At 51.0% G+C, this 25,963-nt stretch overlaps 1 protein-coding gene across 1 annotated transcript in view; it reads right to left on the reverse strand.

Moving 5' to 3' along the window:
• The window catches only part of Esyt3 (extended synaptotagmin 3), a 46,182-nt gene that overhangs the window by 4,982 nt on the left and 15,237 nt on the right, over window positions 1–25,963 (reverse strand). Inside the window, exons 2-18 of the mRNA XM_027934006.3 lie at window positions 24,262–24,303; window positions 17,195–17,329; window positions 13,663–13,739; window positions 12,134–12,200; window positions 11,439–11,528; window positions 10,923–10,978; window positions 9,461–9,581; window positions 7,238–7,408; window positions 6,333–6,415; window positions 4,590–4,638; window positions 4,051–4,140; window positions 3,531–3,593; window positions 3,368–3,430; window positions 2,762–2,830; window positions 2,233–2,319; window positions 1,513–1,662; window positions 11–492 (exon numbers count right to left, since the gene is read on the reverse strand). Of these exons, the coding sequence (XP_027789807.3) occupies window positions 11–492; window positions 1,513–1,662; window positions 2,233–2,319; window positions 2,762–2,830; window positions 3,368–3,430; window positions 3,531–3,593; window positions 4,051–4,140; window positions 4,590–4,638; window positions 6,333–6,415; window positions 7,238–7,408; window positions 9,461–9,581; window positions 10,923–10,978; window positions 11,439–11,528; window positions 12,134–12,200; window positions 13,663–13,739; window positions 17,195–17,329; window positions 24,262–24,303 (1,895 nt within the window). The remainder of the gene's footprint in view (window positions 1–10; window positions 493–1,512; window positions 1,663–2,232; window positions 2,320–2,761; window positions 2,831–3,367; window positions 3,431–3,530; window positions 3,594–4,050; window positions 4,141–4,589; window positions 4,639–6,332; window positions 6,416–7,237; window positions 7,409–9,460; window positions 9,582–10,922; window positions 10,979–11,438; window positions 11,529–12,133; window positions 12,201–13,662; window positions 13,740–17,194; window positions 17,330–24,261; window positions 24,304–25,963) is intronic.

Consider the following 25,963-nt stretch of genomic DNA (forward strand, 5'->3'; position numbering starts at 1 on the left):
AGGTGCATACTCAATGTAGAGGCTGTTATCTGTCAGGTCAAAGCAGGAAGAGGCCAGGGAGTTGAGCGAGGACATGCTGGGAGCTAGTCCCGTGGGTGGCCATGCGAATGGGGAGGTGGGGCATTTCATGGGCCTGGGTGACTTGATGGGCCCCGGAGAGTGGGGGCCTGGGACAGTCAAGAAGACGGTGGTTGAGCTCTTCTTCTTCCCCGGGGGCTCACAGAGCCCTTTGGCACTGTCCTTGCCTTTGGGCTCTGGGCCTGTCTTTTGGGGCTTGGGGAAAGCACTGGTGGTGGTTGTGGCGTTCTTGGGTGCCTCCTTGGTGTTTGAAGAAGGGTCTGGGGGACATGGCAGATCTGTAGGGCCTTCTCCTTGGGCTGGGGCATTGGGACTGTGGTCGGTGGCCACCTTCTTGATGAACAGAGGGCCTTTCTTTAGGGCTTCGGGTCCTGTGTAGGGGCTCCCCAGCTCCCGTTCCTCCACACGCAAGAACTAGAAGCAGATGATAAGATGGTTATGGCCGGGCCTACCAATCAACTTCAGCTGTTGTGTTTCTCCTTCCCCCTCATCATCAAGACCCTAGGGAATTCCATTTCCAGAAATAAACATGGCAATCCAAATATGCTGAAAAGCCATTATGCCAGAATAAAATGAAACATCCTTTTAAATGCATAGCCAAATTTATAAGTAATAAGTGAAAAAGACAGTGAAAAGTGAAATACAAAAGTTAAGCTTTCCTTGGGTCAATGTGAGATCCTGAAGGTGGTTTCTGTGAAAAAGGTAGAATAATAATAATAATAATATACTCTAGGTTTTTGTTTGTTTTTTTGGTAGGGTGGTGGTGGTGGTAGAGGAGTTGTAACTTATTGGCCTGTCCTCAGATTTATTTATTCACCCATGGGTTTTGATACCCAAAGTAAAGAAAATAACAAATGAATCCAGACTGTAATGCTTCTGAGGTACCCAGTGGCAACAAAACTTCCTTGGGAGGAACAGCCAGCCTTAATGCAGGCCATTGTCAATTAGAGAAATGAGTCATCATGGAAATGTATCAGCAGATCAGTGTCCCAGACCTTCCAGATGATAGAATGAACAATGTTTGCCAATGACCAAAGATGGAATATAGACACAAAGAGATAAAATACAATAAAAAAAAAAAAGGTAGATTTGGAAGAGAAAATTAGAATACTCACTACTGAAATAAACAGGTCGAACAGTAAACTAGGCATAGCCAAAGAAAATTTGTGATCAAGAAGGTAGAATGTAGCACTATGAGATGGGAAAGAGAAGATGAGAACAAGGGTTACGGAGGATAGCTGTAAAGGTTCAATGCAGAAGTTCTAGGAGGGATTGAAAAATAGGGAAGAGGCAGTATTTGAAGGAATATCAGCTGACAATATTCCAAGAGATGAAAACCAAATCCATTTCCTGGCATCTTCAGCACAGAGTAGTTTCTTCATGCTGGGACAGTTCACCTTGCTCCACCCCCATCCCCCAGGCCGAGGGGCTTACCCGAAGTACCAGCCTCATGGAGATGAGACTGTCCAGGCCAGAGTGATCCAGCTGAAAGCGCTGCTCCAGGGTGAGGTCAGCGTGGGGGAGGATCTGGCATAGCGGGAACTCCAGCACTCCCAGAGCGCACTCCTGGTCATCATCTAGCACCTGGGCCAGTTAGAGGGGGAACTAAATCCACCTATACCACGACCAAGTCTGAGTTGTGTAGCTACTGGCATCTGATCCCTGCCTGCAAGTGCTCCAAGCTAGTCAGGTGGCCAGGGCCATCGGGCTTTAGAGACCATGGGCTGAGCTGCTCCACAATGGAATGTCCAAGCAGGGCTCCAAATCCCTCAGCTCAATTTCTTGTCCATGAAATCTTGGGCAAATCATTGATTTAGCCTCTATCTCCTCATGGGTAAAATAAACAAAATAAAGACTCTTCCCCAGATCTTTTGTGAAGATTAAATGAAAAAAAAAAAAAATTGAAGTCTGCCATTATCAATGTCCTGAGTATACTCTAAGGCTACTTTGTAACAACTATAAAGACCCTTGTGCAGGGGCAGCCTCCTCCACAATGACCTTAGGCACCCGCCTGGAGGAGGAAACAAGGCCTTGGGGGGGGGGGCCTCAGTCTCCTCTCCCTCACAGGCCCTGACTCACTGCCAGAACCGCTGGATGCGCATGTCAGACTCGCAACCTCTTAACTGTGTTCCAGGAGCCCAGCTTCAAGCACACCTTCAGGCGGAGGTGCTCAGCTGCCACACTGTGCACAAAGAAGGAGAACACCTGGCTCCACACCGGGTCCTTGCTGTGGGGACAGATCTGGGAACAGAAGGAGGAGAGAGCACAGATACTGGCACCTGCTGCTTTCAGTCTGTCCCCAGAGATCAGATATGACATGCTGTAGTGGGGGACTGCACAAGGACCACACAGCCAGATTCAAAATGCTGACAGTGCTCTGCAGGGAAGAATGGGGACTAAAAACATATCATGAAGGCTCACTGAGCCCAGAGCTGACAGAATTACTGGTGCTGGGGTAAAGGACACAGGCTGTAGGGCCAGGCCAAGCTTGAACCCCAATTCTGCTGCTTTGTACAATTGCTCTTGGGCAAGTCCTCAGCTATAAAACTATTTTGTGAGGTTATCATGAGGACTAAAGAGCCTACTAAGCCTTCAGTGTAGGGGAATTTCTTCCTTTCTGCCTCCCTCCCTGAGGGCTGGGGCCCCACTTCCTTGGCCCAGGCCTAAGCACCCGCTGTCTTACCTTACTTGTATGCGTCTTCTTGCCTACAGTCAGCTTTACATAGGAAGAAGGGTCTCTGCTGACCTTGTTCTAGGAGGAGGCAAACCCACAGCATTCAGGGTAGTGCTTCAGGGTCATCTTGAGACACCACCCCCATCAGTGGCTCCTGGGGTAACCAACTGCTTCCCTTTGAGAGAGGACTGCCCTGTGCTCCCAGGCCCTCTGGGTAGCTGTTACTATGCGAGCACCAGGACAGGACTGGCCTCAGGAGAGGCTTGATTACAGACTAGAGGCCCGAGCTGGCTTGGTAAGCACAGGCCCTTATTCCCTGGGGCTATGGAAACAGATGGTGAAGTCATGTTCCAGTCCTCACAGACCCAGGCAATAACCTTCTGGGTCGCATTTATAAAAGGGCAATAAAAGCTACTGACATCAGTCATCAGGGGACTCGGATGACAAATAGGGGCAAGTTGCTTAGTCCAGTGCTTGGTTCATGGTGGATCCATGGAATGGTCCCCTTGTTGTCCCCAGGCTGTATGCACACACAGGTGCAGAAAATAAGCTGTGGTTACTTTCCGGGGTGGGGGGAGGCTGTAATTTACCCTTGCTTTGCACATCCACACTTACCCTGGCAAACCTGGAGAGTTTTTTGGCTCTATATTCACCATTCAGGTAGTCGAAAGGGTTTCTCTGCAGCACCAGAAGAAATGGAGTTAAAGCAACACATGAACTTTTGGAAGTAATAGGCACAAAGCAGGGTGTGTGTGACCCTGAAAACGTCACCACTCACCGGCAGGTTGCAGGCATTCTCCAAGAAGACCACAAGGATGGCAGTGGAGAGGCCACCATGGTCCTACAAACAGTTACAGGCTCTCACTGGGTGTCCCCAGCAGCAGGACACACCTGCAGGTTTTGCAGATGACACAGCAAAAAGAAGCCAACCCTTACCCTCCAGACCAGCTGTAAGATCTCTCATGGCCTAGCTTTTTGTTGAGGATAAGAATACAACAAACAGCAGCATGACAGATTCAAGTTAAACACAAAGGTGATTTCCCTGTTGACCTGGGATGACAGGCATTGACACAGAGCTCTTGACCATGACTTCCCTAAACATGACTGAGATGCTTAGAAGCTTGTATGCTGAGAGATTAGGGGCTTCCCTGGGTGGAGGGAGGGGGCTGAGTGACATGTTTTCCAGGACATGAGCAAGAAGTAAGGGGCTTCATCTCCTCCCTTGCCTCTTCCTGCACACAGCCTGCACGTATCCTGTACCTGCTCCTGCTAGGGAGCCCGTGACATCCCGCACTCACCTCAGTCATAGCGTCCTGGTCAGTGAGCAGTGACAGCCACTCTAGCCGCAGGTGCAGCCGCCCACTGTTTGTATCATTCAGGACAAACCACTGTGAGGTGGGGTGGGAGAGGGAAGTTCAGAAAGAGGGCCAGGGAGAGGCTACTGACCCTTTTTGGAACACTCAGTCATGGGCTCCAGGAAAAGATGCCAACCCAGACAGGGCACACATGGGCTTAGCAGGAGGGCGGGCAGACAGGTTCCAGGAGGGCAGAAGTGGTACTTCAGCATGGACAGACCCACCCTGCAATGGCACATCCCCTGCTGGGATCCTCACTCTGGACATTTCCCATGGGAGCTTCTTCTAACCCAGGCCCTGGGGTTCCCTGGAGCCACCTGTGCCTTACCCAGCTCTTGTCCCCAAGAATGGGGAATATGCAGCCAGCACAGAAGGCCCCATTTCCCAGGACAACCTGCCAGGGCTGCCTTTGGGAAGTGGGCCACCCCCCCCCCCCCCCCCCCCCCCCCCCCCCGCCACCAGGAACTGTGGCACCACTTTACCTCATCCACCACTCTGTTTGTCATGACGTCCCCCAGGCAGATCTGCAGGCTGGAACACACAGGGAGAGGGGGTCAGCACAAAGGAGGAGCACAGAAAGGGCCTGGAGGCCCACCTTGGAATCTACCTGGGGCCGTTAAGTCAACAGATCTTTTTCATCCCAAGAATCAATGGGATGTCAAACTTCCATTCAAGTGAAGGAAGGACTAGCTGACCACTGGGCACATGGTGCCCAGGGAGGCAGGCGGCTCCCAGACAAAGGAGCTGCTGGACATGTTGCCTCTGGACCTCTCAGCAGCAGGGCTACTGGCATTTTGAATGCGATGATTCTTTATTGTGCAAAACTGCCCATGCGTCACAGGGATTTAGCCTCCCTGGCCTGTGCCCTCTGCACGCTGCTTAGTGCTGCAAGCACCACCCCCAGTCACCTTAACAGAATGCCCTCTGATTTGGAAACTGCCCCCAGGTACCCTGCAAGGGCTAAGATTGTGTGAGAGGTGGTGACTCCCACAGTCCCCTCGCTCACTCGCTCAGCCACATACGGCATGAGCCACAAACCACTCCTCTAATTTGCAACACTGAAACTACAACTGTTTCATTAAGATGGAAAATAAAGATGACAGGCAACACCTGTTGGTGAGCTGTTTCTTAGCTGTCAGGCTGTCTCCCATTTGGTTTTATTTCCACTTTTTATAATGACTTATTCATGGAATCAAGCCCGGGGGCAGGGTGTGAGACTAGAAACTCTCTTCTTTGCCTCTGGCCTGGAGGCGAGCAGTGCCAGCAGTTTCCAGGCTCCTCTGCGCATGTGAACACATTCAGGTCCTCTGGATCGCATGACATAGCGCTTCCCTACCTACGAATTGGGTATCAACTAGCACATAGATGTTACTTTTTTTTTTTGTACTGGGGAGTGAACAGGGGGTGTTTAACCGCTGAGCCACCTCCCTAGCCCTTTTTATCTTGAGGCAGTATCTCACTAAGTTGCTTGGGGCCTTGCTAAACTGCTGAGACTGGTGCTGAATTTGTGATCCTCCTGCCTTAGCTTCCTGAGGAACTGGGATTATAGGCATGTAACACCACACCTGGCTTCTACTTTGTTTTTAAAAGTACAGAATACTCTGACATTTGGCAATGGCAACTTACTCATTTGAACATTGGACCAGTGCCCTGGGACTGGGCATCCATTCATGTTTCCAGGGTGAGGAGGGGGTGTGTTCTGCTACCACAAATACTTACGCAATAGCATTTTGAGTACTAATGCTTTTATTTTGTAGGAGATTCCTGGACATGGGACTGCCTGACCCAAAGACATGTAAATCTGAAGGTCTGATGGCCAGTCCCACCCCAGCCATTTCAACCTTCCCAGAACCCAGACGGAGTGGCCAGGGTTCTTTGGAACTGGATCCCTTGTCATCCATGCTAGCCTTGCCCTCTGCTCCAAGTGGGGACTCTGGGTTCATTGTCAGGAGGGCAGAAAGCAGAGCCCATCATGCAAAATACTTGGGGTTCTCTCTGGCCTGCCCCAGGGTTTAGGTCAGGAGTGGGGACTTGAGAGATATCCAGGAAAGTGAGTGGCAGAACTGTGGTTGGTGGGGCAGGCTGCCTGGCATAGTCACCATGTCAAGGTGACCAGAGAGGGTTGCAGGTCAGTAAGCAATGAGAGCAGGGATGCCTGGGCCCTCACAGGCTCAGCCCACAGCCCCAGACAGGGGAGGTCCAAGGCCCAGTTCCACCCTCCTCACCTGCCAAGGAAGTCATCCCTGTCTGTGTCCTCGTCATACAGGTCCACCTCCAGGTCCTGCCCAGGGACTTCATACACCATGAACTGAAAGGAGAGAGGTGTCCTAACCTATAGGTTGCGACTGATCCATCAGCCCTTATGACCTGAGGGAGCCAAATCCCAGCCTGGTGTGCAGGGATTTGGCCTTTTGATTGCCTCAGAACCCCACCCACAAGGAGGAAGGGATGCCCCTCACGCAGGGTGGAGGAGGCCAGAGAACATGAACAAACCGGGGCAGTGGCTACTATCCGTTCTGCCTTGGGCCTGTGGAGCACTTGCCCATCACACTCCCTTGGCCCCATGGCCGTGGCACCCCAGGACACTGATCCACCCTTTATCACTCTGTTTCCCTGCCTTGGCCCATTTGTGATAGCACACAGATGGCTGGTTGTGAGGGGAAGTTGGAGAGGGCACCAAGGTGACAGCCCTGGATTGTGAAATTGGAGGGGCCGTCGAGGTCTTAACAGACTATGGGTCCACCCTTCAAGTAGCAGGGACTGTGGGTGGACCTAATGAAGGACTTCAGGTTCCTGATGTGTGGCTCTAGCAGGGAAGGCTGGGGTGTGGGCAGAACTGCCTGTCTGAGGGTCTTTTTTTCTTTGAGAATTTCCAACAAAGCTAATTCTGGTAGGGAAAGAAGATAGGGGGATTTGCCCGCAGGCTGAAAATACGGGACCAGGACAGCCCACCTCCAGAGGCCTGGTGGATATGGTCAGGAATCACACCAACCTGCCTGCCCATCTCCAAGTCCCATGGCTGGCCAGAGCTTCTCCACAGGGCAAGGCCCCACCCTGACTGTGCCCAGAACAGCCCAGATGAAACCTCTAGACACCCAGGACTGTCAAAAGAGGCCAAGGAGACCCTTACCTCAAATACCTCATTCCAGGTGGGGTTCAGGTTCTTGTAGATGGTCCTGCTCCGGAAATGCTGCAAGCCGATGCTCACCTTGGCGTAGGGGTCTGATTTGCCTCCAAGCCCCAGGAAGCCGTCCTTTGCGGACAGCTTCTCAGCTTCCAGCAAGTAGACTCTGATCACCCCCTGGAAAATGCCCCCGCCCAGGGCTCACAGCTGCTTCCTGGGCTGCATCAGCCATCAAGGCCCAGGAAAGCAGGGCCACAGTCGTCAGAGATCACTACCACCCCCAGCTCACCTGCTCCATGGTCTGGATGGGGAGATGGAAGCCAGAGACAGCAATGAGCCGGCCAGAGCCACACAGCAAGTGATGGTAGGACCTCAGGCTCTCCCCAGTGCCCCAGCATGTTCTACCGTGTCCCTGACCCTCCCACACACCCTACCTCCAAACTGCCACATGGAGGGCTATTCAAATGCACCCATTTCCTGTCCTGTACCAACAATCATGTCGCTTCAGGAGCTTCCTCCTTCCCATCAGCCCTCTTCACGTAACCTACATGTAGGCATGCAGTGGAGCATCCTGTGGGCACTGCCTGCTGCTGGTAGGAGGTCCCTCTACTCATTAAGGTCCCACACCAAGTGTCAGCCACCACACCCTGGGCCATGCCACAGCACAGAGCTCTTCCCCACACTCAGAGGGTTGTTCAAAAAAAAAAACTAAAACACGGTTAATAACCAACAGCACAGGAAATCTGAAAAGAATAATTCAAACTACTTCTTTAGAAATAGCAGTAAATACATATGCATTTTCCCTTTGACCCACATTTTCCCTTTGTTCCCATTTCTGGGAACCTATCCCAAAGGCATGCCGGCAAAAATATAGGATGACGCCCGCACCAGGCTATTCACTGCACTGTATCTGTAACAGCAAAAGTCCAGACACAGGACCTAACTGTTCATCAAGGGGTGAACCAGCTTCAGTACATTCCCACAATGAAGAGCCTCCCAGCAGCTGTGAAAGAATGAGGGCGGTCTCCATGCTGCCATTGTGAGATTTCCACAACCCAGTGAGTGACAAAAACAAGGTAGGGAAACTACAGTAGGCTACCATCTTTCCAAGGAAGGGGACTATGAAGGTAATCAAATATGTGCACATATGACCGTGTCTATCTATCTATTCTTACTGAAAACCAAGGAAAAATAATGGCAGGATAAACCATTAGTTATAGGAAAGAAGGATCCACTGGAGGGAACAAGAGGTAGAAGTTGAATTTCTTAAAATATAATTTGGTTTTTATATAGGACTTCAGAAACACACAACTATTTGCATAATTGTAAAAGGAAATTAAGGTAACAATTAAGTCCTAAAAAAATAGAGAATAGACTGAAACAAACAAATGTAAACATTTGTGGCCAATGGAACTATTCCAAAGGAGTCTAAAATGTAGTAGTGGGACATACTCTAAGGACAGTGGGACATACTCTAAGGACAGCAAGTCTTTACTAATTGTGATATGGGAGGAGGCATTTGTATTGTTACTTGGGGACCATCACACATACAGTGCAGGCCACACCAGTGTGCCACCATGGGAAGGCTGAGAGGACACATGAGCTGCATCCCCAGCCAGCCTGGGTCTTCTTGGATCTCCCCCAAGCAGATGTGTGCCTCATTCAGCAAGAAGGCCATGCCTCTTACCTGGTGCTGAGGGTAAGAATGGGTGCTTTCCCCTCTCTTGGGGTCCTGACTCCCAGCCCCCAGGAGTTCAGGCCCACAGCCAAGGCATCTTTCTGTAGAGACTGTCCCCAAGGGCGTCCTGAGCTGGACCCAGGATGGGGAGACAATGTGGCTCAGTGCACCAGCTCAACCGAGACTCTTCCTCAGTAGGCCCAAAGGTTCTTCCTGACCCAAACTGACAGAGTCCAGGGACCCTCCCAGAAGGAAGGGGACTCCTGCTGTGTCATGGGAATGACTGCACACAGTCCTCAACACAAGCCACAGGGGGTGCCAGGAGCACAGAAGAGAATGTGCCTGGGCTCTGCCCCTCCCTGGATGGTAAAATGACTTCAGACAAAGTCATCCCACCTCCTGGCCTCAGTCTCCACCCTCTGAAATGGGATGCCAGCCCTCGAAGGGTGGAAATTGGGATCGGTATCTGAGAATGCATTTCAGGACACCTCCCCAGCCGCCCAGGTGTCCCTCCACACTGATGCTGCGGCCAGCACCAGGTACTCACTCACACAGGGCAAAGGGAAGCGCAGGTTGGTCACATCCAGGCCCTTCTTGACAGGCACAGTCACGCGGTTGGGCAGCACCAGGTGGGCGGCAATGAGGTCCTCCAGCAGGCTGTCCGACACTTCACTGGGGTATCAGGCATGACTAACTATAGCGGGGTAATACTCCCTCCCCGTGCTACCTGTCCCTCCACGCAGCCTCAGCACTGGAACTGACAGCCCAGCTTGGTGTGGGCCCTGACAGGCAGCCTGACCCCTTCCCACCTGGATGGAGGTGGCTATCCATTTTGACAAACCCTGACATTCTGTCCCAAATAGCAGCCCTCCCATCTGCACCCCCTGGCACCCACCACTCCAGTCCTGCTTTGTTCTCTGGATGGCCAAGAACAGACCCTGGGCCTGGGTATGATCTCAACTCAACTGCCCCCTAGTTGTGTGACCTTAGGCATATCACCCACCTCTGTGCACCTGGGTTCCCTCATCTCTAGGAGGTCGGCTAGCAATGCCAGCCTCCTTGAGTAGCTGTAGGGGAGGAGATGTGGCGGTGCCTGGACCACGGAAACACTACGCAAGAGCTGGCTACTGAAGCCCTCTGCTGCCTGGCATGACCCTGTTCTCATTATAGCCCACCTCGTTCTCCCCCAAACAGGGATATAAGGACAGGAAGGACACACAGTGAGTGCTCAACAAATGTTGTTTGAATGAAAGAAGTTCTTACCCTGACCAATCCCTGTCCCTCCTTCCTGGGGAGGCATGTCTGATGGGCTGGAGCCCTCCTCTGCACCTCACCAGGGGCCTGGGACCTTCTCACCAGCCTCCGCTATGACAGCCAGCCCCTCCCATGCCTGAGTTCATGACCACAGTCATGAGGCCACCTGGACTTCTCACCACAGACACGGGCTAGGGAGGGGCTGGCTTGAAGAATGAAGAGGACACCTGGATGTGCCCAGTCCCAGTGTATGGTCAACACATTCCCAAATGCTCTCACAGGGACCTCGAGTCAGAGGAACCAGGCTTCCCTTTAACTGACAACAGGCCCAGAGAGGTGAAATAGCCTGTCCACAGTCACAAATTTGCTAAGTGACAGAGCCAGGAGCTAGCTGGCCTGTGCTCCTCTCTCACTAGCCCCTGTGGTCTCCAGAACACCTCATCTGATCAGAGCCCCAGGACAGGGACCTGAATGCCCCTCAGCCCAACACTGAGTAAAGCGCTTCCTTGCCTGTGCGTGTGTGTATGTGTGTGTGTGTGTGTGTGTGTGTGTGTGTGTGTTCTGGGCACAGCCCTGTCAGCCTCGGCCCACACCTATAGAGGCTCTCCCTGTGGAAGGGAGGGCTCAAGGCTGTCCCTCTCGCCCCAGTCCTCATGCATGGAACAGGAGGGTGGGCACATCCTTGTGCAGCTCTCGGCACTGACAGCAGAACCCTGGTGTCTCCACTGGGGAGCTCCCTGGAGGTTCCCAGGCACTTACTTGATGCCTGGTGCATCCAGCAGGTTGGTCAAGCCTGTCCAGTTGATCTGCAGATGCTACAGGGGCAGGAGGAGGCTGTTAGGCCACAAGGAGCTGAGAACCTCTTCCAAGTACCTCATACCTGCCTGAACAGAGAGCCCAGCCTGCCAGGGATGCCCTCTGTGGGCAGGTCAGATGGGCAAGGGCACCTCCCTGTCCTGCTCGGGCCTTAGCTCAGGATGAAGCCAGGGCTGCCAGCCTGCTGCCACCCACCACCTGAGGAAGCCTGCCCATTCGGCTGCAGGCTGCCTGGCCTTGGAGAGCCCGAGATTGTGAGCTCCCCTTCAGACCTCCTGTGTGCCCCCTCTGGGATTTGTCTCTTGGTGGGACCAAGTCTGGCTCCTCAGGCTGCTGGAGGATTAAGCGAGGCAGGATCATGAGGGCCTAGGCCTGGGGGGGCTACAGCAATGTCCATTCTTGGGCTCCAACCCAAGGGCTCTGCTCAGGAGCATCTCTAACCCTGTCCCCGGGGCTCACCGGCTTTTGAAGGAAGAACACGGTGACAGCTCCCACGAAGGGCTTGTCCACCAGGAGGGGCTCCAGGATGACCCGCAGGGTGCCCTGCAACTGGATGGGCACAGAGGCTGAGAAAGCAGGTCTTCTTTCTTCTGGGTCTGCTGCACTCGGCCGAGGTCATTTCCTACCTCGTCCCATGTCCATATCAGGACCACCTACCCCAGGCCACCTGCTGTCACAGCAGGGACCACACTGGGTGTGCAGGAGCCTGGACATAGCAGCAACTCTTGTGCCAGCCACCAAGGCCACAGACTGACCCCAATCACTTTCTGTGATGTGCTAACCACTCCAGGAGCAGGGACGCAATGTCACTGCATTTTCCTGGGGTGACATCGCCACCTCCTGCTCTCACCTGGATGTCTAAGCAACGGTTCTTCATCACTCCAGAATGCCTCTCTCCCCAAGGCAGCTAGAGCCGCCCAGGGAACTTTGCAACCTGAGGCAGGTTGTGCAGCCCTGAGGTAGAGCTGGGGCTGAAGCCCAGCACCACTTCCTGGCCATGTGACCCAGGGCCTGTGGTTTCTTCAGTCCCCAGCCTGTGTTTGGTTCCTCACCATCTTTTGCAGCCTGCTCCAGCCTGAACTGACTCCCTCCTTCCCAGACCTTTTTTCTGTCCCCAGGGGCTGGAACAGAGGCAGTCCTGTGGCTCCACCCACCTGGATCCCATTCACGCCTGCATGTATCTTCTGCAGCTCCACACTGATCTCACAGTCCCCGATGTAGCTGAAACAGGGAGGGAGAAGGAAGAATGGAGACGGGGCAAGTCCACCCACTCAGAGAGGTCTGGAAACTTGCCCAGTGTTGCACAACCTGATCCCTGGCTGCTGTCCACCAAATCTAAGCTATGTTACTTGTCACACAACCTCCCCTACAGCCTCAGCCTTCCTTGGTTCTGTTTAGACCCTAACCCAGGTCCAGGTCAGGAGAGGTAGCCCCTTAGTCCCCTGCATCTTGGTATCCTGGGTATGTCCCCACCTCTGACCTTGAGGACAATGACTCTGAATACCACCTTGCCCCATGACACCCAAAGATGGAAAGAATCAGCTCTTGGTAGACACACCACCCCTCTCCACCACTGCTGCGCCCCTGCCCCATTTCTGCCCGGGTCTCTTTCCAGAAGCAGCCCCAGTGCTTACATCAAGCCACTGCCCAGGGTGTGGTGGGGGCGGTAGAGGTGGGCAAAGGTGACCAAAGGTAACAAGGCCTCAGGCTGCAAGAGGAGGAGCCTACACAGGGGCCGGGCCCAGGGAACTCAGGACTAGTGCCCTTGAGGGTAAAGATCAGGAGACTATTAAAGGTCAGAGGACTAAGGGGGATGACAGAGTGGTTGTCACACATCTGCAGGTCACAGGCAGAGGAGCCTGACATCACAAGTCAGAAATGCTGAGTGGGGGCAGGCAGGATGGGCAGACAGGGGCCCTGGGTACTGCCTGGGAGGCTGGATGGCCCAGATGGCATCGAGGGGCTCCAACTGTTCACACAGGATCTCATGGCAGAGCCTCAAGGGCCAGGAGCACCTGGTTGCCTGGAGACCAATCCTTAAAGAGGGCGGGTGGCCTCAGAATTGGCTCCCATCTCCCCAGCATGCTCTCAGGGCCAGCTTCTGGGCAAAGGTCAGAAAATATGAGACACTGGGAAGGAAGGGCATCACTCTGGGACTCAGGAGTTGACCCTCTGTCTTTCAAAGCACAACTCAAATCTCACCACCTACAGGAAGACACCCTGGACAGAGCCTCCCTTGATCCTGACTCAAGCCCATTATGAACCTCACTTGAAAGAGGTGCCTGGGTCCCGCCTGCTAACCTAGCTGCTTGTGAGACTTTGCATCCTCCAAGCCTCCAGCTGGCCTTTCTCAATGCGTGCTCGGAACTCCCTGGGCTTCCCTCCCTCGTTCTCTCTGCATCCTGAGGCAGCTGGTCTGACCCTGTAGGTGATCCCAGCCCTGGCTTCCTTGTTATCCAGAATGAGCCAGGGGATGGGAGAAGCCAGGACGGGCCGTAGGCCCAGCGAGTGGCAGCTCCCCCAGGACCAGTCATTCTTCCATCCGTTTTTCCTGATACTCCTCCCCTTGTGCCCCAGCACAACCAGGGGTTCCACAGCCCAAATCAGAGTGTAGACATGCCACTCCATCTTCCAACTGGCTACTCCCTGTCCCTGGAAGCCCCCACCTGGCACGAGGGCTCACCATATCTGCAGGTCCAAGGTGACCTGTCTTCGGTTGCATTTGTTAGTGTGTGCCTTGACACCGTTCACCCTGGGGCACTGGAAGAGATGGCAGACAGGAAGGTCAGTAGGTTCTCAAAGCAGGGATGGCCACAAGCCCCTGCCCACAAGCCACTGTGCTCCTGGGTTGAGGCGCACACACACACACACACACAGAAACCCACCTGCAGCCCCAGATGCCCCTCCCTTGAAGGTGTCTCCTCCTTTGTCTCCTGCCACGGCTATTTACTGGGCGTCTACCCTGCACAGCCCTGGACTGAGAGAAAGCAAGGAGCAAGAGGGACCAAGTCTGCTCTCACAGGCCTGCAGTCCAGCCCAGGAGACAAATAGGGCAGGGAGGGGCCACAGGAGGAGCAGCCCTGCTGTTCTGAGGCATCTGGGACTTCAGGACCTCCTGACCGGCTTGGGTGGGGCTAATGTAGGCTCCTGGAGGGGGAAGCATTTAAGCTAAGTCTGGCGGGTGAGTTGGCCCCACAGAGGAAAGAGAAGGGGGCAGGATCCTTGGTGAGGGATCCGATCCTGAGGATTCAAGTGCACTGCTACAGGGCCTTGCGCTCCAGGCTCTGGGCCAAGACCTTGGTTCCCAGATAACTTTCCTTCTGCTTTCAGTTCTACTCACTCAGACTTTTCTGTCAGGCAGTCTGGTTATTACTGATCAAGGGTTAAAAAAAAAATTTCATTTGAATCTGAATTAATGATATTCATGCTGAAGTGGGTTAGGGGTGAAGTTCACCAATATCTATTTAGTTTGAAATGCATTTTTTAAAAAGACGAGTAGATAGTCATAAAAAAAGTGAAATTACGGCATTTGCCGGTAAATGGAGGGAACTGGAGGCTATCATGCTAAGCGAAATAAGCCAATCCCAAAAAACCAAAGGGGAAATGTTCTCCCCGATATGTGGATGCTGACTCACAATTGTGGGGGGGTGGAGTATACCAGATTGGATGGGGGGGAGGGTAGGGGATGAGAATGGGAAAAACAGTGGAATGAATTGGACATAACTTTTCTGTGTTCATATATGAATACACAACCAGTGTAGCTCCACATCATGTACAACCACAAGAATGTGAAGTTATACTCCATGTATGTATATGTGTCAAAATACACTCTACTGTCATGTTTATCTAAAAAGAACAAATAAAGATATGTAGAGAGATGGATGCATGGATATGTAATAAATCAAATATCGCCAAAAATTACCATCTGCATAATTTGGATGGTAGGTACATGATGTTCACTGAATAGCTTTTAAAAAATTTTTTGTACGTTTGAAATTTTTCATAAGAAAAAGTTGCAGAAAAAATTCAATCAGTACCACTAGAGAAAAGATTCATTAACTTTTGACTTGCTCCACAAAAAGTGGAATTTACAAATGTATTATCCTATGGAATGGTTCTAAGTATGGAGCAAAAAAAAAAAAATGGAGAAAAATGTATTATAGGACATATTAAACAAGTTCACTAAAAATGTCATATGGTTTTTCCAGAGTCTGTGATAAGTGTGATTTGTCAGCTTTTTAAAATGTTTAACATGCTCCAATTTATTTTCTTATTCTTTCTATTTATTGTTTAATAAATTTTAATTATTTTTTTATGTGGTGCTTAGGATTGAACCCAGGACCTCACAGGTACTAGGTGAGTGCTCTACCGCTGAGCCACAACCCCAGCCCTCCTATTTATTTAATATTCACTTTACTCCCATTTTGCATTTTTGATTCTACATTCCTTTTCTTCAAGAGAGTCCCCAGTACTATGGAAGCCTCGAAGGACACAGCCCCTGGCTCTGCCTGGCCTCAGTGGAAGCCTGTGTTGGAAGAGGCTGTGACTAAGCCACCCAGGGCCTGCTGGGGGCCAAGAGGTTGGGAGGGGCTTACCTGGTACCTACAAAAGCTTGGCCAACCCCAAAGACTCACATCCACAGAGCCAGGTCTTAGGGAGAAATGACTGCCTGGAGACCTCTGCCATGAAGACCTACTCTGTGCCAACAGGGCTCACAGCCAGGTGAGGGGCACCAGGCTAGAACTGACCTCCGCAACGCAGGGCACTGCTCACAGCCATATAGATCCATACCAAGGCCAGGCCTGTCATTTATGCCTCAATGACCACCTTAAGAAGTGGCTCCTTTCCTTTTAGACATGAAGAAACTGGAGCTCAGAGAGGTTTAGTCCTTGGTCCAAGTGCAGAGGGAGCTGGGAACAGACTTGATCTTCCCTGGCATGGGGAAGATCATTCCTTAGGGATGACTTGCCCCAGCACCACGTCCCCAGACGCCCCAGTCCGAGGAGTGGCCTGGTTGGGCAGGCTCTGCAATCAGCAGAGAGGACTCTCAGGTCTCCTGCCTGCTGAATTAGTCACATGCTAACTCAGCGCTTCCTCCCAGAAGTCCCTCCCCCCTCCGCCAGCCCTCACCCCTCCACCTCTGAACCCAGGTGCTCCACCACCCTGCACGCACTGCCTTAGTTCACCTACTAGCTCATCTGTCTCCTGAAGGCAGGTGTGGCGCATGCGCTCCGCAGCACCGAACACAGCGCATGCTCAGTAAGCTGCACATGAGCCAAGCAACCCTGGGCCAAGCTGGTGCTGGCAGAGCCCGGGGGCCTAAACCAGAATCTCTGCGAGTCAGGCAGCCTCCTCTGCCCCGTCTCCAGGGCTGGCAGGCTGGCCTGCTCTGATACCAGCATACTCCAGGCTGCATGCCAGCACCTCTGATTTACTGAGTGGTGGATGTCATCACAGCAATGATCCAAATAAGACTCACCTCGGTGGGCTCTTTGGGGTGGGAGGAATGGGGCCCAGAGGGTGAAACTGGAAACCTGGTCTAGACCCGGGATGTGATGTTAGGTGTGCTGAACACAAACCTCTTTGGCCATGGACCATTTTATCCTGGAGTCCCTGTTGGTCTTCATAGAGCTGTGGGGGCTTCCAACCGAATGCCAGGACCAACCAGGGCATCATAAACTGCTTTATGTACTATCACAGAACATGAGGTTAGCATGGCTTGCTCATCATGAATCTGTCTGGCACCACGACTTTTTTTTTTTTTTTTTTTTTTTTGGTATCAGGGATTGAACCCAGGGTTGCTTAACCCAGCTCTTTTTTCAACTTTGAGACAGGGCCTCATTAAGTTGCTTAGGGCCTCACTAAGTTGCTGAGACTGGCTTTGCACTTGAGATCCTCCTGCCTCAGTCTCTCTAGATGCTAGGATTGCAGGCGTGCTTCACCATGCCCGGCATGTTTTAAACATTTTTGCTAGAGAGGAACAACTTCTCACTTCCCCCTTCTGCTTCTGAGACGTAGCTTCCTGGGAACCTGCAGAGATGGCAGCACGAGGACTGAGGCTGATGCTGGGAACTGCATATTGTGGGGGTTGCCCCTCTCCAAGGTCCAGTGGGATCTTTACAGTCAGGTGACCAGGGAGTGGGAGGCAGGAAAAGAGGGGACAGAGAAAAGACTTCCTAGCAAGTCCAGGCTGACCTCCCTGAGACAACACCCACCTTCTGTCCAAAGTAGAGCTTGGTGAAGGTGAAGGTCCTCAGGTGGGCACTCTTTTCCCGGATCTTGGGTTCAAGTTTCTCCCGAAACTTGTTCTCCATGATCATGCTGAGGTAGGGCCAGATCTGGGCGATGATCTGTGAGGACAGGAAGAGGCCCTTGGTGGTCAGATATGTGCCCCTGACTGGAGACCCGCATCTGCCCAGGACGGGGTCCTGATTGTCTACAGCCCTGTCCCAGGGGTAGGGGCCCATGGTTCCTATGCTGCAGCACCCACTCCCCTGCCTGCCCCCCCATCTGACTGCCTGTCATCTTTCCCTCAGACATCTGATAACTACAGCCGTGATTTCTACTCTTGTGCAGGCAGCAGGACCTCAAGGTTTGGGGGACATTCTGCAGAGCCCCATGGAAATACTCATCCACTAAATCTAATAACATGAAGCCATTTAGCTCCGTGCTAAAATGTAGCCTCATTCTCCTGTGGTTTACACAAAGAGTGAGCAGATGACAGAGGTATGGGGGAAAATATTACAGAAAAAAAGAGTTAGACTGTTTCCTCAGGGATTTTTATTTCCAGCAGTCAGAAAAGGCAGCCTTTTTCTGATTCTGCAGCAGAAAGGCTCCTGGTGCTGGTCTGGGAACACACAGAGGGGACCAAGTTCCCCTTGAAGTCGGTACCTTATATAACCATAATGCATTCAAGAGTCATTTGAAAATTTCTCAATTCCACTATAACCTTACAGAATCCCCATTGTATCTGCAGCCTTTGTTGACCAAAATTTCCTTACACAGCACATGAGTGCACTGTTAGAGCATTTAAAACTAACCTATATGCCGCAGTCTGGCTGGGCACACAATCACGAGCCACCACACAGCTTGTAGATTCAAACAGCAACTCTTTATTCCCGAACTCACACCAGCCGTCTACAAACACGTTCTGGGGAAATCCACGTTCTCTGCCCAAATCCACGTTCTCTGCCCAAATCCACGTTCTCTGCCCAAATTCACCTCCACTGGGCTTCTATCTCCAAAATATACTGTCTGAATCCCGTGAGAACTCAAGGGGAACTCAGGCAGCAGGATACGCCCTATTCCCAGCAGGAATAATCTTAAACCTTAAACCTGGAACCTAAACTGGGAACGCCCTAAACACGACTATCTTAAACCGGGAACACCCTAATCTGCCTTGGTCCTTGAGCAAGGTCACCTACATTCAATGTCGCTGCAACATGTCAGCAACATGGGGTACGCTGGCAAGGAAATTGTCATACCTACTTGGCTAATGGCTCCCAGCATCTCCCCCCTTCTGATTAATTAAACAACAAGCAATGTGGCTTAAGGACCGTGCCTGGTAGGTTGTCCAATTCAACATATGGTTCTTACCCGTCATCGGAAAACTGACCTTTAGGCGTCAGCCTCCTGTCTTAGGTTGATACCACTGCAATTGAATCATACCCGTCACTGACTACCGGTCCAGCATACAGCCATACTTGTGGATAGGTCTATGCACCAGTGGGGGGGTGAGGTTCTTTGCCTCACCTCTGTTGGTCCCCAAATTTGGCCTTGGTGCCAGTGGGGGAGTGAGGTTAATGTGGCTTATGGACCGTCTTGCCAAAATACTCCTGTAGGAATATTTTTTGTTGGTAGTACAATAAATAATAAAGGCAAACTTATATCAATTCTATCCAAATGCATATTTTCCATATATGTTTCAATAATTTTTAATGCCTTTCTTGCTTTAGGAGTTAACATGCGGGGTGAATTTGGATCTGATGGACCTTTTAGAATATCAAATAAAGGTCCCAATTCTCCTGTTGGTATACCTAGATAAGGCCTTATCCAATTTATGTCTCCCAATAACTTTTGAAAGTCGTTAAGTGATTTGAGTTGATCTACTCGTATTTGAATTTTTGGTGGACGGACCATGGTTGAGGATAATAGAACTCCTAAATAATTAATTGGAAAATTTAATTGTACTTTATCTATTGCTATCTCTAGATTATAATTTTTTAATAAGTTTGTAAGTGTGGCATAACATTCCAGCAATATGTTTTTATCTTTATGTGCCAATAATACATCATCCATATAGTGAAATATTTGTAGTTCAGGATTTTGATTTCTAAGTGGCTGGATTGCTTTGTTAACATATATTTGGCACATAGTTGGACTGTTAGCCATCCCTTGAGGGAGTACTTTCCATTCATATCTCTGATCAGGACCTTCATGATTTAATGCAGGGATAGTAAATGCAAAACGTGGACTATCCTTGGGATGAATTGGAATTGAAAAAAAACAATCTTTAATATCTATAACTAAAACATGCCAGGTTTTTGGCAAAGCAGACAATTGAGGAATCCCTGATTGAGCAGGTCCCATAATAACCATCTCATTATTAATGGCTCTTAAATCTTGCAATAATCTCCATTTACCAGATTTCTTTTTGATGACAAAAATGGGAGTATTATGGGGAGATATGGAAGGTTGTATATGTCCTTCTGCTAATTGTTGTTTGACCAGATCATGGGCTACTTGTGTCTTTTCTTTAGTCAGGGGCCACTGAGGAACCCACACTGGTCTTTCTGATTTCCAAGTAATTTTGATTGTCTCAGTGGCCCTTTCTGAAAATCCAACCCATGTCTGTCTGTTCCTTGATCTATTTGTACTGGTGCTGCTATACCTTGCCCTTGTTTTCCTAATCTTTTTTCTTTCCTAAAGCCTTGTCTAGCCCTAGTAGTGGGCGAATTAGGATTGATGTTATTTGTTAATGTCAAACCTAATTGATCTAGGACATCTCGTCCCCATAAATTTATAGGAAGATGATCCAATACATATGGCTGTATAGTTCCTTCACATCCTTCAGGATCCTTCCAATCTAATATCATAGAACTTCTATGGGGATTAGTCGCCACTCCTAGGCCTCGAAGCGTTTGAGTGGCTTGTTGTAATGGCCAATGTTTTGGCCATTCTTGACGAGAGATAATGCTAAGGTCAGCTCCTGTGTCCAGTAGCCCATTAAACTCATGACCTTGAATATTTAGTTTTAGCATTGGGCGAGAATCTAAATTTAAAGACAACATAGCCCAATCTACACCTGTGGAGCCTAATCCCCTGGAACCTCTTTCTACACTATGACTAGGAAATTTATTATGTAGGCTGGGTATTATTAACAACTGTGCTATTCTATCTCCAGGTGAAATTACTGATATACCTCTTGGAGAACTAGCTATAATTTTTATTTCACCTACATAATCGGGATCAATTACCCCAGGACTTATCATAAGTCCTTTTAATGTAGATGAACTACGTCCCAATAATAAGCCTACTGTTCCTTGGGGAAGAGGTCCTTTTACTCCTGTGGGAATGATTTGAACTCCCATCTCTGGAGTTAATACTGCTCTGGCAGAGGCGCAGATGTCCAACCCTGCGCTCCCTCGGGTTTGTCTGATGAGGGATTTAATGGACAATGTGTCCTGGGCACTACCCTGATGGTGTTGCTGGGATCCTCCACTGCCCCGTATATTTGTGGTTGTGGGCCCCGGAGCATTGGGCCCCCCTGTCCGTTTTTTGGCAATAGAGCCTGATGCCTTTCTCCACGATATCTTGGATAAATACCTGGTCTTTGTCCGTTTTTTGATAAGGGAGTACCTTCTATGGTGGTTTGAGAACGGCATTCATTAGCCCAATGTCTCCCTCTACGGCATCGTGGGCAAATACCCGGTATTCTATTCCTTTGATACCTACTTTTGTTAAACCCTCCTCCTATGGGGCAATTCCTTTTAAAATGTCCTGTTTGTCACAATCATAGCATGTTTTTGGCCTGGCATCTAAAGCCTGTTGTACTGCAGCTGCCAAGACTTGCCCTTGTTCATTAATATCTCTACATAATTTAATATATGTGTTTAAATCTTCATGTCTCCATGGTCTAATAACCTCTCTGCAGCAACGATTTGCTTGGTCATAAGCCAGTTGTTTTATTAATGGCATTGCTTGTTCTGTATCCCCAAAAATTTTGGCAGCCGTTTGAATTAGCCTATCTACAAAGTCAGCGTAAGGTTCATTAGCTCTCTGTATTACCTTAGATAGCTGACCTTGTAAATCTCCATGTCCTTGTAAAGTCTTCCATGCCCTAACTGCGTCTGCAGCAATTTGTGCATATATAGCAGGATCATATTCAATTTGTTGCCGTTGACCCTCATAAGGTCCTTTTCCTAACAACATATCTAGATTTCTTTGAGGGTAACCGGCTGCTGCATTTCGCCTAGCTGTCTCCGTGCAAAATTCCTCATTGGCAACCTTCCATAACAAATATTGCCCTCCATTTAGTACAGATTTACACATGCTAGCCCAATCTGCTGGCGTCATGTCCAAGTTAGTAATGGACTCGACCATGCTTACCGTGAAGGGAGCTTGGGGGCCATAGGTTGTTACAGCCTCCTTTAACTGCTTCACTGTTTTAAAATCTAATGCACGGTGAATTCGCTGCCCTCCAGCCTGTTCAAGTACAGGGCATGCTAATCTTTGAGGTCCTGTCTCAGGATCCCATTTATCAACTACGGGGTTTGAGGGCCACTCAGCTGTCTCCATCGGTGGGGCTGTTGGTTGAATTACGCCCTCTTGTGATAAAACGGAGTTAGTAACAGCCTCCTGTTGTGGCCTTTTTCCTAACAACCCCTTTTCCTTTAAATTTTCTTCCTCTGTCTGACTAGCTCGAGAGACCTTCTCTTTTGCTTGATCTAAAATGTCTTTCTCCATGGTCTGAACCTCTAACAATTTACTTAACATCTTTTCGGTTTGTTTTTTACTAATTTCTAATCTACTATAAAGATAACGCAACCCAATAAGATAGCACAAAACAAAGCCGAAACTGAATGAAACAAAAACTGAATAAAAAAATCATTGTATCAATTTTCTCTTCCTCAGGGCCGACAAACTTCAAACCTTTAGTCAACCATTTTTTCCAGTTTGCCTGAGAAATTTCTAGGGATAGGCAGCTTGAAACAAAAACAAGATAAATCAAAACAATAACACATTGTTTTTTGAATTGGTCACCCATTCTTTCCCTCTTCCTCAGGGGCGAGCAATTTCACTTACCTCTAAACTTCAGAAGTTCCCCGTAGGGGCCACCAAATGCCGCAGTCTGGCTGGGCACAAATGCCGCAGTCTGGCTGGGCACACAATCACGAGCCACCACACAGCTTGTAGATTCAAACAGCAACTCTTTATTCCCGAACTCACACCAGCCGTCTACAAACACGTTCTGGGGAAATCCACGTTCTCTGCCCAAATCCACGTTCTCTGCCCAAATCCACGTTCTCTGCCCAAATTCACCTCCACTGGGCTTCTATCTCCAAAATATACTGTCTGAATCCCGTGAGAACTCAAGGGGAACTCAGGCAGCAGGATACGCCCTATTCCCAGCAGGAATAATCTTAAACCTTAAACCTGGAACCTAAACTGGGAACGCCCTAAACACGACTATCTTAAACCGGGAACACCCTAATCTGCCTTGGTCCTTGAGCAAGGTCACCTACATTCAATGTCGCTGCAACATGTCAGCAACATGGGGTACGCTGGCAAGGAAATTGTCATACCTACTTGGCTAATGGCTCCCAGCACCTATAGACTATTTGGGCTTCACTTTTGTCCTCATGTCCTCTTCCTATTCTAGCAGGAGGGGGGTGGAGATGGCAGGTGGTAGTGGTGGTGGGGGAGGGGCTTGGAGGGGCTGCCGGTGGCGCCCTGCCTGTTGGGTTTGGGCCTTAATTTAAAGATGGACCTCCTTCCCATGCCCCCCTTCCAAACCCATAACTGGAGAAGCCTCGAGGTGTGAGATTTAGGGGTTCACTGTCTCTCTTTTGCAGAGGCCTCTTAAAAGCCCTGGTTCTTTCTGTGGGCTGGTCCCAGCTTCCTGCAGCGCTGGTCTGTCACTCTCTGGTGCCTCTGGAGTGCAGCCTAGAATGAGGTCTACCTCCCCATGGTAAGGATCAGGAGGGGCCTCATCCCAATAGCCCTCTACCTCCAGTGCCTCTTGAGGCCTGACCTTCAGACATGCAGCAGTCCAGGGTGTGGCTAACACACACACAGGGGACCTCTATAAGGCTTGCTCCAGAGGCCCCAGGCACTGCATTAATCCACAGAAACCTTGCCTCTCCTCCAAAGGCAGAAACCTGTTCCCTCCGAATTTTACCCAGAGGCTGGGGTGGGGTGTAGGGAGAGTTTTGATGCACTTTGAAATGACATTTCTAGTAATATAAAACACCGACCATAGATCAAAAACTATCAGGAAGTTCTTTCTTATACCTAACCTAAGTTCCTCCTGCTACTAAGTCTTCTCCCAGAACAAAGGCAAGGGCTGAATTACGTCCAGTGTCTGGAGACTTGAGGTGAGGACGGCAGTGGGCCTTCACAAGTTTGGGCAGCTCAGGTAGGAGAGGGACTCAGGTTTCTCATCTGTAAAGTGGGGCTCCTTGCAGGGAGGTTAGAAAGCGACCCTCAGGGCATCTGGCAGTGGTGCCCAAAGGAAGTCACCTAGATGATCTAACAGCAATCATAACAATGACGTCAGTGAAGGAGTAGTTACTCCCATTTTATGGATAAGGAAACCAGCTCAGAGACGTGAGTCAACCTTCTCAAGGTTGCACAGCCACTGTGATGGTGTATCTGGCCTGAAAACCAGGTGAAATCCAGAGCTGTTGTCTACCTAGTGTCTGCCTCTCCCTGCCAAAGTGCTGATCTTGTCAGGGAGTCAGGGAAGGGTCATACTTTTCTCTATACTATTTTCTAACTTTTCTGATGTGCTGGAGTATTAATTTTAGACTTTTTCTTAAAGATAAGAAAACCATCCTGGTGAATGAAGAAAGGGGAGGTTGCTACCCCAGCAGCAGAGGGGACACCTCTGTCCCTCCAGAGCAAGGGAACTGCTGGACCTGAGGTCTTTGTCCCAGCCCCACCCACCTCCCGGCTGCAGCAGGTGACAGGCTGCAGCAGGTGACAGGCTGCAGCAGGTGACAGGCTGCAGCGAGCACCAGGCGCAGGGAGTCCACCCTCCCGGCCCCGCCCACGGCCTTACCTTGTTGGCCCACTCGACCCGCTCCACGTCCGGGAAGTGGATCTAGGAACAGAAGCCCCGAGGGCAGTTTAGATTGGCGCTGCGTGCCCCACCCCTGGAACCAGGTGCGAGGCTGTGTCGCCCTGCTGTAGCCTGGCAGGTTCCCCCAGTGCACCCAGGCGCTTCCTCCCCGCCCACCTCCCCTAGGTCGCAAGGGCGCTCTCAGCATCCATTGGGCACCCTGCCCTGGCCACTCAGGGCGGCCCTGCCTTCAGGGAGCGCACCCTCTGGTCTGGCAGGTGGTGAACAAACAGCACCTAGGCGGACACCGATTTCGTAGTAGAGGCTGATTCCTGGGACAGATGGCACGCTTGTGGGTGGCTCTAGACCTGCAGCGAGCCTGGGAGGGTCCCTGCAGTTCCACCCCTCTCCTGGCCCCCAGCCCAGCCCCCAGCCCAGCCCCCAGCCTGGCAGGAAGAGGCCAGGAGCTGGGGGGCGGGGTCTGGAAACTTGTCTTTTGCATATGCAAATAAGCCCCGCCTTCCCTGCCAACACGGGACCACCCCCTCCATAACACCCAGATTTGCTCCTTGGCAAACTCTATCCTGTTACTTGTTTTAGTGACACAAGCTATACATAGTTTCTGGAGCAAAATTAAGCAATGCATGAATTAGCTAAGCAAGAGGGAAAAAAGGTTTTAGGGAAAGCCACCCTCCAGGGATAACCTCCTTAAGGGGTTGACGTTTCACTGGCAACTGGGGAGGGGGTGTAGGGAGGCTCGTACTCTCCCCCTGACCTGGGCTCCCAGGAACCCCACCAAAGTTGCCCCTTCCCCAGCAGCCTCCGGTTACAGCTTCCGCCAGGGCACAAGCCCCATCCTCTCTGCCTGCGCTGTGTGGAGTCCTGAGTGAGCCCCAGTGGGGGGCGGGGGTGGGAGGGCAGAGGGGCTAGGTGGAGTGACAGCTCTGCTGGCCTTTGCATGACATGATTTGGAGAGCCTTTAACCCCCTCCTTGCAGGAGTCTCAGACGCCACATCTGTCTCCAGCTTCCCCTGAAGAGAGGGAGGTCTGACTGTGAGTGTGCAGGGCACCTGGCCCAAAATGTGGAGCAGGAAAACACTGGCATTGGCCATGCACGTGGCAGTCCCCGAGCATGGGGCCAGCTGGGGATCAGACTCACCATGAGCCTGTGCCACTTCCTCTGGTGGGGAAAGGGCCTGCCCTCCCTTCCCCAGGGCCCAGAAGACACCATCCTCCAAGTGCCAGGCTGTGGGCTGGTTTGGGGATTTGCCCTGAAGGGCCACCCTCGGGACAGAGCCATGCAGTTCTCTTAGGAGCACAGTTTTTAACTCCTTGGAGGTCAGAGGAGCCCAATGCTTCTCAGACTCTGTGACAGCTCGCCATTTTCCCTGCCGGCCTCAGGTTCCCAGCTCTGGGCAGTGGCCAGTTCTAATGGAGAGGTTAATATTCCAGGTGCTGAAGGAAAACGCTGCATGGTTCCCAGAGGGAGTTCTGCCAGGCCCACGGGAACCATGGGGGACGGAACTGGGAGAGCAGTGGGCAGCAGCTCAGGTGGGAGAAGTCACCTGTCACCACACATTCCCTGTGGCCATCCTAGGTCAGGTCCAAAGCTGGGAGCCGGGCAAGTGGAAGGAGAGACCCTTTCATTGCTGCCCAGAGGCCTAGAGATGGGCTTTAGCTCATGACTTCTTTCTAGGACTTT

Source organism: Marmota flaviventris, chromosome 8, assembly GCF_047511675.1.
Source record: "Marmota flaviventris isolate mMarFla1 chromosome 8, mMarFla1.hap1, whole genome shotgun sequence".
NCBI classification, from domain to species: domain Eukaryota; kingdom Metazoa; phylum Chordata; class Mammalia; order Rodentia; family Sciuridae; genus Marmota; species Marmota flaviventris.